This window comes from Microcebus murinus, chromosome 3 (assembly GCF_040939455.1).
Source record: "Microcebus murinus isolate Inina chromosome 3, M.murinus_Inina_mat1.0, whole genome shotgun sequence".
NCBI lineage: Eukaryota > Metazoa > Chordata > Mammalia > Primates > Cheirogaleidae > Microcebus > Microcebus murinus.
In genome coordinates, this window is record NC_134106.1 from 25,921,139 (window position 1) to 25,940,470 (window position 19,332).

The window sequence follows — 19,332 nt, forward strand, 5'->3', positions numbered from 1 at the left end:
TCACTCGAAAGGTTCCCCTCAGAGCTCTGATCCCTTTCGGTCTCTCACCCTGTGCCTTTGGCGCCCGGGAACCTGGCCCCGCTACAGGCGAGCTTTCAGGTCCTGGTCAGTTTATGACTTCCCCCTGTCGAGATTTCCTTCACGTAGTCTTTGTCAGCGTCAGCGTCCGCATCTCCAGCAAACAATCTGAAAACAAGTATACAGCGACGACTATCATGGTGATTCTTAGAGCAGTGACAATACGCCAGCGGAAATAAGGTTATTAGTAGGTTTTAAGGCAAACTCCCCACTCTACAACTTGGCTTGACTGAATAGCAGGTGGCCTGATAGGGCAGCAGTTTTCATAAGGGCAGTGACTACAGAAAGTCAAGATGTTGGTAGAATGTCTTATTGCTGCTTTATTTCTGCGTTTGTAGAAACTAATGGAAGATCCCCGTAGACGTTACGATTATTGAGATTTGTGATCTCTAAATTTTCTTAAAGGAATTAGTCATTTTATGCTTTTAGAAATCAAGTATATAGCTCTGTGAATTTTATCTAAAGATAAGCAGTTGGTTAGGATTTCAGATGTCAAAGTTGTGTGTGTCTTTTGAAAATGGATTTATCAGAAAAATTCATGGAGCATTTATTGATAGATGGCAGATGAGAAAGAGACTACATATTTGTGCCCAAGCTGTTTTCACTATATTGAGTTTTTTTTAAGTGCATATTGTGAAAAAAAGTCTTATTCACACACTTTGTCTTTTGTAAATTTTCTGTGATCTTTTTGCACACAAAAAATGGGTAAACATTTATCTTTTTTTTGGCCAGCAACCAAATAGCCTTTAGCTGTGCTTTTCGAAACATTAATTATTGTGTAGCCAGAGTTATATTTCTAAAATTTGACCACATCACTCCCCTGCTTAAAATTTCTCATTTTTATTTTATGTAGCACTCAAGATAGTCCTAACTGTTTAACATGGCATACAAAGCCATCCATAGTCAAGCTTCTTACCTTAACAGCCTCTTTTTTACATATACACATACACAACATGCATATTCCAGCCATAGTGAACAGCTTGCAAATCATGATGTATGAATTGGGCTTTTGCACCTATTGTATATAGTATTCCATCTGCCCAAATTGTCCTGTATCTCACACTCCTAGGCTCAAGCGATCCTCTTGCCTGAGCCTTCCATGCCCAGCTAATTTTTCTATTTTGTGTGGAGACAGGGTCTTGCTTTTGCTCAGGCTGATCTCAAACACCTTGCCTCAAGGGATTGTTCTGCCTTGGCCTCCCAAAGGACTAAGATTACAGGCATGAGCCACTATATCTGGCCCCATAATTCTTTTTCTTGAGCCTTTCCCCCATGATGTCCCAGTATCCTGTTAGGTACTTCTCCTTTGTGCTCTGATGATACATTGTGTGCTGGTTTATTTATATATGTGTATATATATATATATATACACCCATATATACACACACAAAAAAACACAGATATACACGTGTAAGCAACAATTTATTACATAAAGAAATCTTTGCAAAATGTATACATAACATAAAAACCTAACTTGCCTAAGACACTCCTGAAGGGTTTTGAAGGTAAAAGGATAAGAAACTTAACATTCAGAGGTTTTTAACCATTAACTCACAGCCCTAATTTAATAAAGTTAAATTTAGATCCCTTGTGCCTATAGCTAATAAGATCTGTAGCCTTTACCAGACTATGTTAAAATTGTGTATGTACTTGTCTTTCTCACTACCTAGACTATAAGCTCATTGAGAACAGGATGCAAATATTTCACTCTGGTATTCCCAGAGCCTTGTATAGTGCCTGGCTCAGAGAAAGTTTTAAATAAATATCTGTTTTATAAACACTGAATAAACTATGGCACTAAATTTCTATGCTTCAAACAGTATTAGTAATACAAGGAAATAGCATTTAAGATTTATTTTAAAGGTTATGGGGAAAAAATTTATGAGTCACTGATTATTATTAGGCATATGCTCTTTCCACAGCTTGATGAAAAAAAATAATAATAAAAAAAAGAATATGCTATGGCAAAACAGTGCTTTCTTAGAAAATGTAAAGAAAATATAGCCCTTGTCATTAGTGAAGTTACTAAAAATTAACTTACAATGCAAGGTAAGGTCAAGACTGTCCTATGGCAAACTACAAATTAAGTGGCATAAAAACACTACAGTTTGAAATAATATAGGAAGACATCATATAACAGGTAAAACATGAAACTGAGCAATTTGTGCTTTAGTCTAATACTCTTAATCTAATATTTGTTTCATTTAGGTGAGGAGACAAAGAAGTGAAGTATTACAGGGCTAGCAGAACTTGGTCTTGACAGGTCTGACCTTTTCACAAAAGAGTAGGGTTATCATGAGACAAGGTGTAAATAAGTTTAGCTAGAATTGAGGATTTCTATCTGGAGTAAGAGATAAGACTGGAAAGAAAAGGTAAGTCATTGAAAACTTGGAATTTCAGGTTATAAAATTCAAAGTTTATCCTGATAGCAATGGAGAGCCAATATAATTTTGGAAAGAGTGATCTGAACATGAGAAATTTGTTTTTGTTTTCAATATCAGGATGGCATCTGAAGTGGTCCTCTACTTTTTAGAAACCTTGTTTGATTTTCTTAACCTGAAACTTTGTTTTTTGAGACAGAGTTTCACTCTGTTGCCCAGGCTAGAGTGCTGTAGCGTCAGCCTAGCTCACAGCAACCTCAAACTCCTGGGCTCAAGCAATCCTACTGCGTCAGCCTCCCGAGTAGCTGGGATTACAAGCATGCACCACCATGCCTGGCTAATTTTTTATATATATTTTTAGTTGTCCAGCTAATTTCTTTCTTTCTTTCTTTCTTTCTTTTTTTTTTTTTTTTTAGTGGAGATCGGGTCTCGCTCTTGCTCAGGCTGGTTTTGAACTCCTGACCTTGAGCGATCTGCCCGCTTCGGCCTCCCAGAGTGCTAGTATTACAGGTGTGAGCCACCAAACCCGGCCTTAACCTGAAACTTAAAGTTACTTAAGTGGGTTGAAGTTAAACAGAAGATATCTAAGGGTAACAATATTGGCAGAATTTTTTATCTTTGTGACCAAAATATCCCACACATAATTCTTTAAGAAAAGGGTATATGTTTATTAAGATTAACATTTATTATGTCAAATCAAAATAGGAAATTGTTCCTTTTAAAGTATATTAGTTTAGCAAAGCCTTAGGATTACACACACACTAGTCTTTATTTGGATAGTAAAATTAATAACACTTTTCTGATGCTTTATTTTAACTGTTTAGAATATTTTTTATATGTCTGGTTGTGTTGCCCAAACTAGAATGCAGTGGCATCATCATAGCTTAGTGCAACCTCAAACTCCTGGACTCAAGTGATTCTCTTGCCTCAGCCTCCCAAGTAGTTGGTACTGCAGGTGCACACTACCACACCTAGCTAAATTTTTTATTTTTATAATTTGTAGAGATGGAGTCTTGCTATGTTGTGTAGGCTACAATCCCACCTACCTTGGCTTCCTAGAGTGTTGGAATTACAGGTGTGAGTCACCCCTGCCTGCCCTGGCCTTGATCATTTTATTTTTTATTATGAAAAATGTCAAACATATGCAAAAATAGAGACACTATAATATAATGAGCCCCCCTCTACCCATCACCTGGTATCAACAATTATCAATACTCTGCCATTGTTTTTTTTGTGTGTGTGCTAGTGCTTGGACCTTTTTCTGCCTTTCCTGAGTTTCAGTGTAATGTAGCAAATGGCATATCTAAGCTTTGAAGAAATGGGTTATCCCTCCTTGCAACTACTCTAATGTTCCCTAGATGCTAACTCTGCAGAAAAATCATGCCTCTGCTTGAATTGGATCTGAAGGTTTTTTATATTTATAATCTGTTAATACTCCAATTCCACTGCTTTCTGGGGCTTCAGAGTCAAATTAACCAACTTTAGTAGCCAAACTACTTTGTGGCTTTTACCATCTAGGAAAGTATTTTGTTAAGATCCAAATATTTAAGTATATGGCACTGAGCAATCAAATTATTGTGAAGGATTTTTTTCCCCCTGAAAACAGTTACTTTTGGAATAACAGTATTTTCTCTTTACAAGTAGCTATAGGCCAAGCATGGTGGCTCACACCTGTAATCCTAGTCCTTTGGGAAGCCGAGGTGGGAGGATTGCTTAAACCCAGGAGTTTGCAGTTGTGGTGAGCTATGATGTTGCCATAGTACTCTAGCCCGGGTGACAGAGTGAGACCCTGTCTAAAAAAAAAAAAAAAAAAAAGCTATAGAGTATTGCTATGGGAAACCTATACCAGAAAAATTAATAGGGCCTTGCCATGTTTTCATCATATAAAAGATTAAGCATTTTTGAATGATAACTGAAGAAATTAGTAACCACAATTTTTTGACATTATTACCAGTAAACATCATAAATTCTTCTTTTTTTTTTGAGACAGAGTCTCAAACAAACAGAGTCTCGCTCTGTTGCCCGGGCTAAACGTATGAAAGTTCTGGCAACTGTTTTAGTAAAACCCCTGAGGTTCTCTACTAGATGTTAAGTCAAAGTATTTGACATCCTCGCTAGTCCCAATGGCCCTGGCTAGTATGCATTATGGGTCTAGCAGAGAAAGGGCCTAGAAGTAGGGTTACCAATGAGAAAGAAGACCAAGTGGCAACTAGAGATTTATCACCCAAGGAAACCCTGTGGGAAAGCCTTATCAGAAAGGATAGTTCATGTACATATGCAAAATTAACTTATGATAAAAGCAGTATTCAATAATAGAGGGAGAAAATATGAGCTATTCAATAAATGGTATTTTGATAGAGGTAATGTTGCATCCTTCCTATACTTCTTACTCTAATTTTTATTATTTTAAAAATAATATACAGGCTAGGTGTGGTGGCTCATGCCTGTAATCTTAGCCCTTTAGGAGGCTGAGGCAGGAGGATTGCTTGAGCTCAGGAGTTCCAGACCAGCCTGAGCAAGAGGGAAACCCCATCTCTACCACAAATAGAAAAATTAGCTGATGTGGTGATGCGTGCCTATAGTCCCAGCTACTTGGGAGGCTGAGACAGAAGGATCGCTTGAGCCCAGGAATTCAAGGTTACAGTGAATTACAATCAGGCCACTGTACTCCAGCCTGGGTTACAGAACAAGAGACTAGCTAAGATGTCAGATACTTTGACTTAACATCTAGTAGAGAACCTCAGGGGTTTTACTAAAACAGTTGCCAGAACTTTCATACATTTATCTTTGATTGTGTGAACTGTGATATCTTTTTTCCAGTAGAACTATTTGGCAAACTATTTCCTTTTGTGTTTCAAATTGCCATATTCATTTAAAAATAAAGAATGTGGTCTGGAGCTAAAATGCTTGGGTTTGAATTCTTGCTCAGCCATTTACTAGTTTTGTGACTTTGGATAACTTACTAAAAGTTATTTCCACCACATAGGATTATTTTGAGTGTTAAATCGATAAATACACGTAAAGTATCTAGAATAAGTGCATGGCATATATTGAGTACTCAGTAAATGTTAGTTGTTATTACTACTATATCACATCATAGGAACTATGAAGAAGATTAGATACTTAAATGCTGATTTGATATTGTTTGTTTGTTTGTTTGCAAGGGGACAATTCATCTCTTTCGAAAACCACAAAGATCCTTTTTTGGCAAGTTATTACAGGAGTTTAGACTTGTAGCAGCTGACCGAAGGGTAAGTTATTCCTTAACCTCAATTTTAATTACTGAATAAACAACATTATCATATTGAAAGAAGGTCATTTTTAAGGCAAATAGAAAAATCTCATCACATTGTTTTCATTTTTCCATGTTGGATAAGTATTATTTAAATGTAAAATTACAGTTGTTTGGTTTTCAGTTGTTCTGTTTTGTTGGGAGGAAGTGAGGCTTTAGTCAGAGTTTTTATTCTAATTCTAAAGTGTTTTAAGGAAATATTGTTTTTCAACTGCTTTTTCTTATTAATTTTCTAAAAAATTAAATGGATATGGTCTAAAGCCATGTTTTCTCATTTTTAATGTAAGGCAGGAAAAAAGTATATCATGCTTTGAGACTGTTAATAAAAATATATGATTGCTATCCATTTTGGCCACAATGTAGACTGTGCTGTTTTCATTCTCATTATTGTCTAAATTATAAACTCTCTGAGGGCAGTGACTGTGTGTATTTTGCTCACCTTTTTATAGAAGTACAAAATAAGCACCCAATAAATATTTGATGAGTTTTAATAAAACTAGTTTACAAATAAATAAAACTAGTTTCAATGGAACATAATTATAAGCAGTGTCAATGATACCAGCCTTGCATCGTGAACTAGGCTAGAAGCTCTTTTTCTTTGTTACCACTGTATCTCCCGATCCTACAACCTTGGGCTATAGTCAGAATTCACTAAGTCTAGTATTTGGAAATATTATCATGTCCCGAATGAGAATGTTAAAGAGCCATGGGTAGAGAATGCATGTATTTCTTAGATATGTAGTCCATTTAACATGGTCTCTTGAGAACAGATAGAGCTATATGATGTTGATTGAAAGGAATGATATTACAGAAGTAAAAGGGAAATTCTTTAACAATGCACTTTATTGAGGCACAGTACACCACAGCACCACACCAATTGATATAGGAACACCCGAGCTGTACCAATATTCTCTATCATAATTAAAATTTTAAGAGATACCCATGGCTCATCTCCCTTTCTCACTGCTTATAATTCTTGGTGATTTCACATTTCAAGATGCTCATCTTTCAGGACCTTATATCTTCTTGTTATCTCAATTTTAAGTATTTCAGTCACTAGTTACCACCTCCTATCTTTCTTGTTCATTTCTACTGTTACCCCAACTCTACTTTTCTACTGCTTCCTCCAGTCCATTGACTCTGCAATATTTTCCCTATTTTTTACCTGCCTTATCCTCATTTGCTTCCTTATCCAACTTAGATTCTATGGTCCATCATTATTATTTTCTTTTATATACTCTTCTTTTATATATTCTCAACCCCTTCTCTCTGCCATTCTTCCCTAGAAAATCCTTAACCTTTGTTAAGTTTACTTTCTACTCTGTACCTACACCTAAGCAACTGAATGTAACTTGAGAGACACAAAAATATGCTGACTAGACTTACTTTGAATTTATAATCAAACAGGCCATTAGTGCTGCCCATACTATATATTTCCTTAGCTCATTCAGTTTTCCACTTTCCTATATGACTTTTTCATACCATTTTCTTTCCTTTCTATCCTCAGACTTCCAAACCTTATTCATCATCACTCTAACCTGATGATCTTGCTTCCTGTTTTACAAAGGAAGAAGAAGTAATCAGAAGAAATCTTCTATATCTTATCATTAGCACATGAACCAATATTCTTCCTTCCCTCTTATTCTATAAATCAATACTTCTACTATTTAAGGCCAATCCCTGTACTTGTTGCCTACTCAAAAATGATGTTCCTGTAATTGTTCCTTCTGTTTCTTGCATCGTTATTTCTTCTTGCATCATTCTCTTTCTTGCATCATAATTACATGTTATATGTTCCACTCTCAGGACTGCTTCATTTCTCAGATTACTTTTATAACAAAACTACTAAAGGCTGGGCATGGTGGCTCACGCCTGTAATCCTAGCACTCTGGGAGGCCGAGGCGGGCGGATTGCTCGAGGTCAGGAGTTCGAAACCAGCCTGAGCAAGAGTGAGACCCCATCTCTACTATAAATAAAAAGAAATTAATTGGCCAATTAATATATATAGAAAAAAATTAGCCGGGCATGGTGGTGCATGCCTGTAGTCCCAGCTACTCGGAAGGCTGAGGCAGTAGGATCGCTTAAGCCCAGGAATTTGAGGTTGCTGTGAACTAGGCTGATGCCATGGCCCTCACTCTAGCCTGGGTAACAAAACGAGACTCTGTCTCAAAAAAAAAAAAAAAACAAAAGAATTCTCTATACTGTGTTCATCTTCTCTCCTTCCTGTCTCTATTAAACACATACCGGCCTGGCACCAGTCCCCACTATTCCACATAAACAGCTTTTATAAGGCGGTTAACCAGTAACCTCTGTGTTGCCAAAATCAATGGTTGTCTTCATTTCTCACCTTACTTGACCTTCAATAGTATTGGACAAAAATTGGTCACTTCCTCCTTAAAACACTTATTCATTTGGACTCTGAAACAGCACTCTTGGTTTTTCTCCTACTTACTCAGCCATTATTTTTCAGTCTTTTTTGCTACTTTTCTCTCATCTTTCTGACCTCTAAATTTTGGAGTGTCAAGGCTTAGAGCTCTAACCTCTCCTTTTTATGTTCATATATGTCTGGAGATACCATCTGTATGCTGATGACCCCATATTTATATCTCAAGTCCTAACCTCTCCCCTACCTCCAGATTCCTAGATATAATGGCCTTCTCAGCATTTCCACCTGGGTATCTAATAGCCATCTCAAACTTAATATGGTCATATCTGAACTTTGATCTTCAATAGCTTCCTCCCTAAATGGCCACTCTTGTCTTTCAAATGCTTAGGCCAGAAAACCTGGAGTCATTCTCAACTCTTTTCTTTCCCTTACTCCTCATATCCATTTTATAAGTAAATCTGCTAGCTCTGTTTTCAACATAATACCCAGTCTGACTCTTCTAACCCTTTCTTATCACCTTCAAAGCTGCCATCATTTCTCATATGAATTGTAGCAATCACATTCTAAATGGTCTTCCTCCTTCCATCCTTGCCTCCTATGCAGTATGTTCTCCATAGAGAAGCCAGAATGGTCTTTCTAAAATGTAAGCTAAGTCACTTTCTATCTCATTTGGGATAAATCCCTGTTCTTTTCCTGTCATACCAAATACTACTTGATGTAGCCCCAGACTCTTCTCACCTACTCTGCTCTTCTTCAGCCACATACTTTTCTGCCTCAGGGGATTTTCACTGTGGTTCCCATTTTCTCTTACTAGAATTAGAGTCTTTTACGCCATATCAGTTCTCAAGTCCCTAACATCCCTACCTTATCTGCTTCTCTGGTTCTGTTTCTAGGGGTAGAGGAAGTTGCAGAATGGTGCCTATCAAAAATTCATGCTGATAATTTGTATTCTCCTCTTTGATGATTCAATAGTATACTTATCATAGTAGCTGCTTCTTCAGATTCTCCTCTGGATTTAAGTTTCCAGTCTTTCTTTGCCGTATTCCTTAATTTTCGAAAATGGCTTTGCTTCTTCTTTTCTAGAGATTTGTGGACGTTGGCTTTGTGCTACTTCACCCTTCTTTTGATCTCATAATTTCCCTATCCTTTCAGTCACCTTCTTACCCTCATTTTCTCAGAGATTTGTTCTTCCTTTCTAAACCTGTACTTTCCATCTGAGTTCTAATACTCATACCACACTTGACCTTTCCAGCTGTACCTGTTTAATTTTGACACCTCCAAACAATTACCTTTTCACTAATTTCTTTTCCCTCTACTTTGAAGTAAGCATAGGTCTTCCTTCTTTGTAGTGTGTGAGATGGAACAAAAATAAAAAACACTTCACTTGATCTCTTCTTCCTTAATTTTTGGAATACCCTTCCTTCTTCCTCTGACTAAATCCTAGCTTTTTCAAGCCTTATCTCAGGTCTTCCTTCTTCTGTGAACTTCTAAACCATGGTAATTTTTCCCTCTTTTGTAGTCCTATTTCATATAGTTTATTTGGTAAATAATGAAGTACTGCCTTTTTTGGGGTTACTTTTTATTCTGATATAATTTCAAAGTTATTGAAGAGTTACAAGATTAGTATAAGGAGCACCTTTATGCCCTTTACTTAGATTCACCAATTGCTTATATTTTGCCCCATTTGCTGTATCATTGTCTCTGTGTAGGTATTTTTTTTTTTTTTTTTTTTTTTTGAGACAGAGTCTCGCTTTGTTGCCCAGGCTAGAGTGAGTGCCATGTGTCAGCCTAGCTCACAACCTCAATCTCCTGGGCTCAAGCAATCCTCCTGCCTCAGCCTCCCGGGTAGCTGGGACTACAGGCATGCGCCACCATGCCCGGCTAATTATTTCTATATATATTAGTTGGCCAATTAATTTATTTCTATTTATAGTAGAGACGGGGTCTCACTCTTGCTCAGGCTGGTTTCGAACTCCTGACCTCGAGCAATCCGCCCGCCTCGGCCTCCCAGAGTGCTGGGATTACAGGTGTGAGCCACCGTGCCTGGCCTCCGTGTAGGTATTTACAGAGACTAAGTGATATACATATATATGTACATTTTTCTCAACTATTTGAGAGTTTCTGTGTCAGAATTTATTTTTTCTTGAAAAATTCCCCTTCTGGAATTATTCTTTTAGATTTGTATACTGTAATAATAATGTGGTTCATGAAAATTTTGGTAGCTGTGGAAAGCAAGACACAGACTTTTTGAAGGAAGTTGTACTTATTCATTTGAATATCTGAGTATGAATTTCAACAACTTGAACAGACCCAGTGAAATTTATCAGTATTATACAAATAAGAGTGATTTTCTTTTTCACAGTCCTGGAAGATACTGCTTTTTGGTGCAATAAACTTGATATGCACTGGTTTCCTGCTTATGTGGTGCAATTCTACTAATAGTATAGGTATGTCACCATTTTTATATTTATGGAGTTAATTATTTCAATTTTATTTTTCTGATTTTCAATAAAGGTATATCTTCCTTTACATAGCATATAGTATTCTTAAATATGAATAACTCAAAAGATTTAAATGAGAGAATATATTTAAAACTGCCCTATAAACTGTAAAGTTTGTTTGATTTGTTCAGACATTATCATTTTAATGAGCTGTTATTTTTTAAAAATGCTTTAAATTTGTGAAACTGAGATTTCTTTTTAATGTGTGATAAGTTAAAACTTCAATTTATTTATTTATTTTTATTTGCTTTTTCCCTCTTCGGCTACCTTAATTTATGTAGTTTATAAGTAAGATTTTGAGGTTAGTTCGTTTTTCCTCAAAAAGGGAATTCTGTAATTTTTTCTTTTGTCTTATATTTTTATGCATCATTCTTTTCTTCCTACTATTCAAATAATACATTTAAAATAGTACTGACATGACAAAGCAAGCAGAAAAATGGTCACTGAGCTTTTCAGCATTTGCTGCTTCATTTTTCCTGATGGAGAAATCAGGTTCTCAAGTGAACTTTTCTACTATCCAACATTTAGATATTTATTAAATTTACTATATAATTGCCAACATAATGACATTGGCCAATGATACAGAACTTTTTTTGGTAATGGATACCCTTGGTATGAACAATTTTTGTGACTTGCTATATTTTTTTAACAAGGGATTCTGTAACATTTTAATCAGTCTTTTTGTTGTTTTGCAGCTTTAACTGCCTATACTTACCTGACCATTTTTGATCTTTTTAGGTAAGTTTTAAAAACTCTCCTTAATGTTTTAGAGCCAATAAAGAATTTGGTGCTCCAAACTTTTGAAAATAAATTTTCTTTGCTTAAAGGAAAGTAATTTACATAAGTTATCAACATAGAACATATATACAAACAACAGTAATTGGAGATATAATGGAAGAAAATATGTCATTTATATAACAACAGAAAAGATAAATACTCAGCCATAAACCTAACAGGGTATTTATAGTTTCTATGTAATGAAAATTTCAAAATGATTCTGAAGGAAAAAAAGACCTGAAAACAGTAGAATGGTAGACTGTATACTTAGATTGAAATACTTAAAATCACTTTAAAAAGTCAATTCTTTCTAAGTTAATCAAACTAGATAGGCTTATTCTAAAGTTTACGTGAGAAAATGAACAGAATAGGAGGTTGAGTAAAATACCTAAACTTAGACGAATTTATTATGTGATAAATGACACAAAACCGAACAGGTATAGGCCGGGCGCAGTGGCTCACGCCTGTAATCCTAGCACTCTGGGAGGCCGAGGCAGGAGGATCACTTGACGTCAGGAGTTCAAGACCAGCCTGAACAAGAGCGAGACCCTGTCTCTGCTAAAAATAGAAAGAAATTATCTGGACACTAAAAATATATAGAAAAAATTAGCTGGGCATGGCGGTGCATGCCTGTAGTCCCAGCTACTCAGGAGGCTGAGGCAGTAGGATTGCTTGAGCCCAGGAGTTTAAGATTGCTGTGAGCTAGGCTGACGCCATGGCACTTGAACATGGGCAACAGAGTGAGACTCTGTCTCAAAAAAAAAGAAAAAAAAAAACCAGCTATAAAAGAAAATACTGAAAACTCAAATTATATAAAAGAATTAAAATCACCATAAACAGAGAATAACCTGAGAAGATTTGTAATTCATATCTCAAAGGGCTAATTTCACTAATATCTAAAGGGCCCTACAATTTAATGAGGCAAAGACCAAGAAAAAAAAGAGAAAAAAAATTTGTAATGCCATAGACAGTTTACAGAGAAGGAAATAGAAATAGCTCTTATAAAAAATTGCTCATCTTCACTAATAGCAAGAGAAATGTAAATTAAAATTACTCTGAGATGCTATATTTGCATTATTTTGCATTTATATTTGGAATAAATAGAGATACTAATTAGGAGAAAAGGCAAAGTGCACAACAGTGTGCATGGTATGCTGCAATTTTATATTAAAAGGAAGGAAGGAGTATGGGATGCTGTAATTTGTACTAAAAGGGAGAAAGGAATAAAAAGAATACACATCTACATAACACATCCACACACTATACTCATTTGCTTATATTTGTATAAATATTCATAGGAGAAATAAACAAGAAACTGATAATAATGGTTGCTTCTGAGTAGGAAGACTCAGTGGCAGGACAGGTTAGAATCTTCCCACTTTTTATCCTTTTGTAAATTTTGAATTTTAAATTACGTAAATAGGCCTGGTGCAGTGGCTCACGCCTGTAATCCTAGCACTGGGAGGCTGAGACAGGAGGATCACTTGAGGTCAGGAATTCGAGACCAGCCTGAGCAAGAGCGAGATCCCATCTCTACTAAAAATAGAAAAAAGTAGCTGGTCAACTAAAAATAGAGGCAAAAAATTAGCTGGGTTGGTGACTCTTGTCTTAGTCCCAGCTACTTGGGAGGCTGAGGCAGGAGGATCACTTGAGCCCAGGAGTTTGAGGTTGCTGTGAGCTAGGCTGATGCCATGGTACTCTAGCCCAGGCAAGAGAGTGAGACTCTGTCTCAAAAAAAAAAAAATTTAATATGAAAGAGTATCAGTCCTAATAAGAAGAAAAGAAAGAAAAAATTTTAATAGACATTAATAAAAATTACGTAAATTCAAAAATAAATAAATGCAATTTAAAATATGTTACTTAGGGGACTAGTTATTAATGTTACCAACCATATCTGATAATAAATAATAAAATACTAGTAATAAATAATAGTAAAATAAAAAATAATGAAGTAGTAGTGTCTCCCTAATGTTCTGAAGTTTGTAAGGGAACGCTTTTCCCTTAATTTGAAGAGGTTTCTTTCTTTAAAGGCCCACAATCTTCCATATGAGTATCAATATATGACATTTCAGGAAAAAGAAAGGTATAATTTAGGTTCATTTTGAGCTTTACTAGTATCAAAGGTACAAAAAAACCTGGATATGTCATTTTACAGTACCAAAAATTTTAATATTGGCTGGGTGCAGAGGCTCACACCTATAATCCTAGTACTCTGGGATGCAAAGGTGGGAGGATTACTTGAGCTTAGGAGTTCAAGACCAGCCTGAACAAGAGCGAGAGCTCTACTATAAATAGAAAGAAATTAGCCAAACAACTAAAAATAGAAAAAATTAGCTGAGCACAGTGATGCATGCCTATAGTCCCAGCTACCTGGGAGGCTGAAGGAGGAGGATCACTTGAGCCCAGGAGTTTGAGGTTGCTGTGAGCTAGGCTGATGCCATGGCACTCTAGCCCAGGCAAGCGAGTGAGACTCTGTCTCAAAAAAAAAAAAAAAATTTAATATGAAAGAGTATTAGTCCTAATAAGAAGAAAAGAAAGAAAACATTTTAATAAACTCTATTGTTTTACATACAGGTGTTAGAAATCTGTTCTAATGGAGAACATTAATACCATGGTGATATTAAACTAGAAATTAATGAGAATTGATTTATACATATAAGTAAAATATATTGAATGAATTTATTGAAATGTATCAATGAATGGGTGCTGATTTATTAGATTTATATAGTAATGGGAAATAAACTAGATCAATATACTATATTTCATCAAATATTAGATTCCAACAATTATAAGACAAATAATTATTTTATCTGTTCACAAGAAAGAGAAAGATGCTGTCAGTTCAACAGTGATGCACCATAATGTCAAGGTTATTAAAATATGAAAAAGTATACTTCTTAAAATTAATGAGGTTAGGTAAAGGTTTCAGATTTTTTAAATCATTTTTTGAAAGGTAAAACTTTCAAAAATTAGTATTTAGGCATATTAAAGGAATATTTAAGTTTTCTTATTAATATGGATCTCATCCACATTTGTAATATACTTTTAGTTATATACATGATTTCAAAGAAAAATTTTATATAATTTATAATTCAAGCTTCAGTACTATATTCTGGACTGGTTGTAGTGCTTCATGCCTATAATCCCAGCACTTAGGGAGCCCGAGGTGGGAGGATTTCTTGAGGCCAGGAGTTCGAGACTAGCCTGGAAACATAGTGAGATCCTATCTCTACAAAATATTTTTTTAAAATTAGCTGAGTGTGGTGGTGTGTACCTGTAGTCCCAGCTACTTGGGAGGCAGAGATGGGAGGATTGCCTGTGCCCAGGATTTTGAGGTTACAGTGAGCTCTGATCATGCCACAGCACTCTAGCCTGGGAGAAAGGAGACCCTTGACAGAAGGAGACCCCATCTCTAAAAAAAAAAAAATTATATTTCTGAATAGAAAGACTCATTTGGCTGGCTTTATCCAGTCCAATTTCAAAAAATCATCCATTCATTCAAAACCAACCAGATTGTTAGCTTAGCTGTGGTGTAAATACCAAATGCTTGCTGATTACTTGAATTGGAAGTGAGGTTACCAGACTGTAAGAACTTTGTCAGGGCCAGGCGTAGTGGCTCACGGCTGTAATCTTAGCAGTCTGGGAGGCTGAGGTGGACGGATTGTTTGAGCTTAGGAGTTCAAGACCAGCCTTAGCAAGAGTGAGACTCCGTCTCTACCAAAAATAGAAAAAATTAGCCAGGCATGGTGGCACATGCCTGTAGTCCCTGCTACTCGGGAGGCTGAGGCAAGAAGATTGCTTGAGCCCAGGAGTTTGAGGTTTCTGTGAACTAGGCTGACACCATGGTACTCTAGCCAGGGCGACAGAAGGAGACTGTCTCAAAACAAAACAAAACAAAAAAACAAAAAGCAAAACAAAAACAAAAAGAAAGCAGCCTAATTAAGAATGAAGTGCCTTGGTTCCAATTCCAAATTTTCCCAGAGCAGTATTTTGGCCCAGCTTAGATAAGGTGCTTCAGGTGCCTACCTGTGGATTAGTCAGCTGTGGCGAGGGCACAGGTCATATAAGAACTTATCAGTTCCTCCTGTAAAGTATGTAGATAAGAAAAGAAATGAGGGACAGTTAATAACTGAGAAGTAAGGAATTGTGAGCTATTGAGACAGCCTGATGGCTTCTTGCTTCATGAGGCCTTTCATATTTCCATATAAGGATTGTAAAATACCTCGACTTTGATATGTTCAAGACCCATATGATAGGAGTATGTTATAAGGATGTCTTTTTATTAATCAGGTAACTAAACCTACTTAATTGGGTCCAAAACAGATAGTTGTCACCTGAATTTTATACTATAGTAGTTTTAGAGTAAATTTCCATGATACTGGATGATTAAAATAATTTTATCTCATCCAGATTGTTGTAGGGTGTTATTAATATTTAGTTTAACTTTATTTTTTTGAGTCTAGTTTAACTTTTAACAATGATTATATAAAGCTTATCAAAGTTAAAATTTATCATCTTTACCTAGAATAAAATATATAACCATTATTATTATTGTGTCATTTCTCAATTATGGAAACCATTTAAGATAGATAACGTTTGTGTAGAGAAATTATGAATTTAGGTTCTGTTTAACTGACTTGATGTATTATAACTTTTTCAGTGTCTTCACATATTAGAACTGTCTTCTTCCAAATATGCCATGTGTTAGGATGCTCATTGTTATTAGATTATAAATTATTAGAATTATTTTTACTTTATTTTATTTATTTACTTTTTTGAGGCAGAGTCTCACTCTGTTGCCCGGGCTAGAGTGCTGTGGCTTCAGTGTAGCTCACATTAACCTCAAACTCCTGGGATCAAGCAATCCTCCTGCCTCAGTCTCCTGAGTAGCTGGGACTACAGGCATGTGCCACCATGCCTGGCTAATTTTTTCTATATATTTTTAGTTTGCCAATTAATTTCTTTCTATTTTTAGTAGAGACTGGGTCTCGCTCTTGCTCAGGCTAGTTTCAAACTCCTGACCTTGAGCAATCTGCCCGCCTTGGCCTCCCAGAGTGCTAGGATTACAGGTGTGAGCCACCGCTCCTGGCCAGAATTATTTTTTATTATTAATTTAGTCCATGCAAACACTGATAACTTTTAGCAACTTTGGAGTTCTGAAAACTTAATTTCTCTTTGCATGTTCTGTTCTAGTTCTAATTCTAATACTAAATTTATTGTCTTTTTACTTAGTTTAATGACATGTTTAATAAGTTACTGGGTAACGATGAGGAAACCTAGCCCTGTCTATTCATTTGGGTAAGTTCAAATTATTTTATTATCTGTTAACTTATGGCTATTATAATAATAGTTACAGTAGGCAGTGAAAAGATAGTTGGATTATTTCTGGAAAATAAATGCTACTTGCTTAGTCAAATGATCAAATAGTGAAAGTAGACAGAAAACCATCTTCCAGCCTCAGAGGGGCCCGAGCCGCCCGGTGCGCCGCCTCCCGCCGCCGCGTCCCCGCCGGGCCGAGCGAGCCAAGCCGGGCCGGAGCGGCGGGCGCGGCCGGGCCGCCATGGACCACAAGCCCCTGCTGCAGGAGCGGCCGCCCGCCTATAGCCTGGAGGCCGGCCAGGGCGACTACGCGTGCGGCCCGCACGGCTACGGCGCCATCCCCACCGCGCCCCCGCCGCCGCCCTACCCCTACCTCGTCACAGGTTTACCCACCCACCACCCCAGGGTCTACAACATCCACAGTCGAGCTGTCACCCGTTACCCTGCCAACTCCATCGTCGTGGTTGGAGGCTGTCCGGTCTGCAGGGTCGGGGTGCTGGAGGACGGCTTCACCTTCCTGGGCATCTTCTTGGCCATCATCTTGTTTCCCTTCGGCTTCATCTGCTGTTTTGCCTTGAGGAAGCGAAGATGCCCCAACTGTGGAGCAACCTTTAGTTAAAGGGAACAACACACCGGCTTTCCTACACCCAGATGTCTTTTTCTAATGTAAATGTTGTGTACAATAGTTTTATTTGATTAAGCTTCAGGACTGTTTTGTAAAGCAAGGCGGGATAGAGGTAGCACATGCCAGTGTGGAAGGCAGCGCTGCTGCTCCGAGGTTCATGACAGCTCGGTGAAGCACTGCTTTTATTTTTTGCAGTCTTCAATTTGAGAAAGGTGAGAAATAATGTTTTCAGTAAATGAGATTCATACCACTAAAAAAAAAAAAAAAAAAACCATCTTCCAAGAGGATTCTAGAAAAGAAATATGAATATTTAAAATAGAAATCATATTAAAATAAAATGTTCACATGAGGTTCTTTTATACTTTATAAAACAAATATTAACACAAAATGTTCACATTAAGTGCTTTAATATTTTGAGAATCTCAGTTAGAGAAAGTATGAGGAATTTTCATGTTAGTGTATCTTCTAGATGTTAAAGTAATGTGGTATAGTTTAATCTTATGCAGTGGTAGAGATTGATTTTAATCTAAGACTTCAGATTTGTGATAGCAATGGACTCACAAAGAATTTGAAAGTTTTGTTTGTATAATTTTAGAAATTACTGAAAGTGGAAAGTTAGAAGGTAAGTTTTAGAAAAAATGAGTTCCTTTCAGATTCAAGGAAACAACTTGAATGAAGAATTTTCTTCAGTAAATAAACTTTTTGACCAAACTTATGCTTCTTCTTTACCATACTATTCATTGAGATTATATTTTTTTGAACAAAATCAGGTTTTATTTATTTAAACAATGGAACAAAGTAAACATGAAATTTTAATACAAAATAAGGGTATTCATAAGTTCACTGAAATTTGTTAGAGTTAGATTATCACTATCATAAGTAGTTGTAAAGTGTAGATATCCATGTATGGAAATCTGTCACTTGAGTGAAGGCTTTTGTTTGCAAATGACAGAAATCTATCTTGACTAGTTTTGGGGGGAAATGGGGACTTTTGACAATTTATGCAACCAAACTATATAAGATAGTAATTGACATAAACAGTAGGCCACCGTGGACATTGTCTTTTTCTTACCTCTCAAGCCTGCTTTTCTCTGCATGTCAGGCTCAGTCTCTCAGACCACTTTTCTCCACCAACCTGGATGGATAACTCCTAGCAAGACCTTAACTCATACCTTCTCACCTTCATCCTAGACAGGAAAGGACTCTTTCCTGCATCTGTTTCATAAAATCATGAGAAAGAACTGTTGATTGGTCCAGCTTAGAAAAGGTGTCAGTCTTTAGAATGGTAACTATGGACAGGAGACAAGGTCATGTAAGGACATAATGTCCCATTTTGTCCCACTTGCTTAGAGTAAACAGGAAAGGAGGGAGCAATGAAATAATAAAGTTAAACACTCAAATATAATTTCAGTCAATCACATAGCTTGATGTACCAGATAATATGATAATATAGGTCATTAAGATTCTTTTATAAGAATCATTATCATAATAATAACCAACACTTAATCAGTTCAACTTGCATTAGACACCAGTTATAAAAAAATATGAAAAACCAGTATGTAAATGCATCAGTATTATTTGTGGAAATTGATAAGCTAATGTTAAAAATCCATATGGAATGTAAAATGTGAAGGAAAGTAAAGACAATCTTGAAGCAGAACTAAGCTGGAAGATTTATACTACCAGATATTAATATTTATTTCAAGGTTATAATAATAAACATAGGGTAGTACTAATGCAAGAATAGACAAATACACCAAGTTGAACAGAAAAGAGAATCCAAAAACAGACCTATATAGGTCTGTACACATATATAGTCACCTGATTTATTAAAAAGGTGGGACATAAAAGCAGTAGAGAAAGGGTGATTTTCAGGACCAGAAGTGGGTCCTGGGAATTGTGCAAATAGGTACTCTTTTTTTAATCTGTGTTTTTCATTACTATCCTTTTAGAAACTCTGTAGTCTATTCTGA

General features: G+C 36.3%; 2 protein-coding genes across 3 annotated transcripts in view; both read left to right on the forward strand.

Annotated features, from left to right (window-relative positions):
* SLC30A6 (solute carrier family 30 member 6) overlaps nucleotides 1-19,332 on the forward strand; it is a 38,910-nt gene that overhangs the window by 360 nt on the left and 19,218 nt on the right. The window contains exons 2-5 of one of the 2 annotated variants that reach the window (XM_020288622.2): nucleotides 5,624-5,710; nucleotides 10,500-10,584; nucleotides 11,334-11,376; nucleotides 16,648-16,713. In XM_020288622.2, coding sequence (XP_020144211.2) covers nucleotides 5,624-5,710; nucleotides 10,500-10,584; nucleotides 11,334-11,376; nucleotides 16,648-16,713 — 281 coding nt within the window. The remainder of the gene's footprint in view (nucleotides 1-5,623; nucleotides 5,711-10,499; nucleotides 10,585-11,333; nucleotides 11,377-16,647; nucleotides 16,714-19,332) is intronic. The other variant, XM_076000656.1, reaches the window with a different exon arrangement.
* LOC105884294 (membrane protein BRI3) lies at nucleotides 16,859-17,629 on the forward strand. Its single transcript, XM_076000658.1, has one exon. It carries the CDS (start codon nucleotides 16,976-16,978, stop codon nucleotides 17,351-17,353), a length of 378 nt encoding a protein of 125 aa, XP_075856773.1. The 5' UTR covers nucleotides 16,859-16,975; the 3' UTR covers nucleotides 17,354-17,629.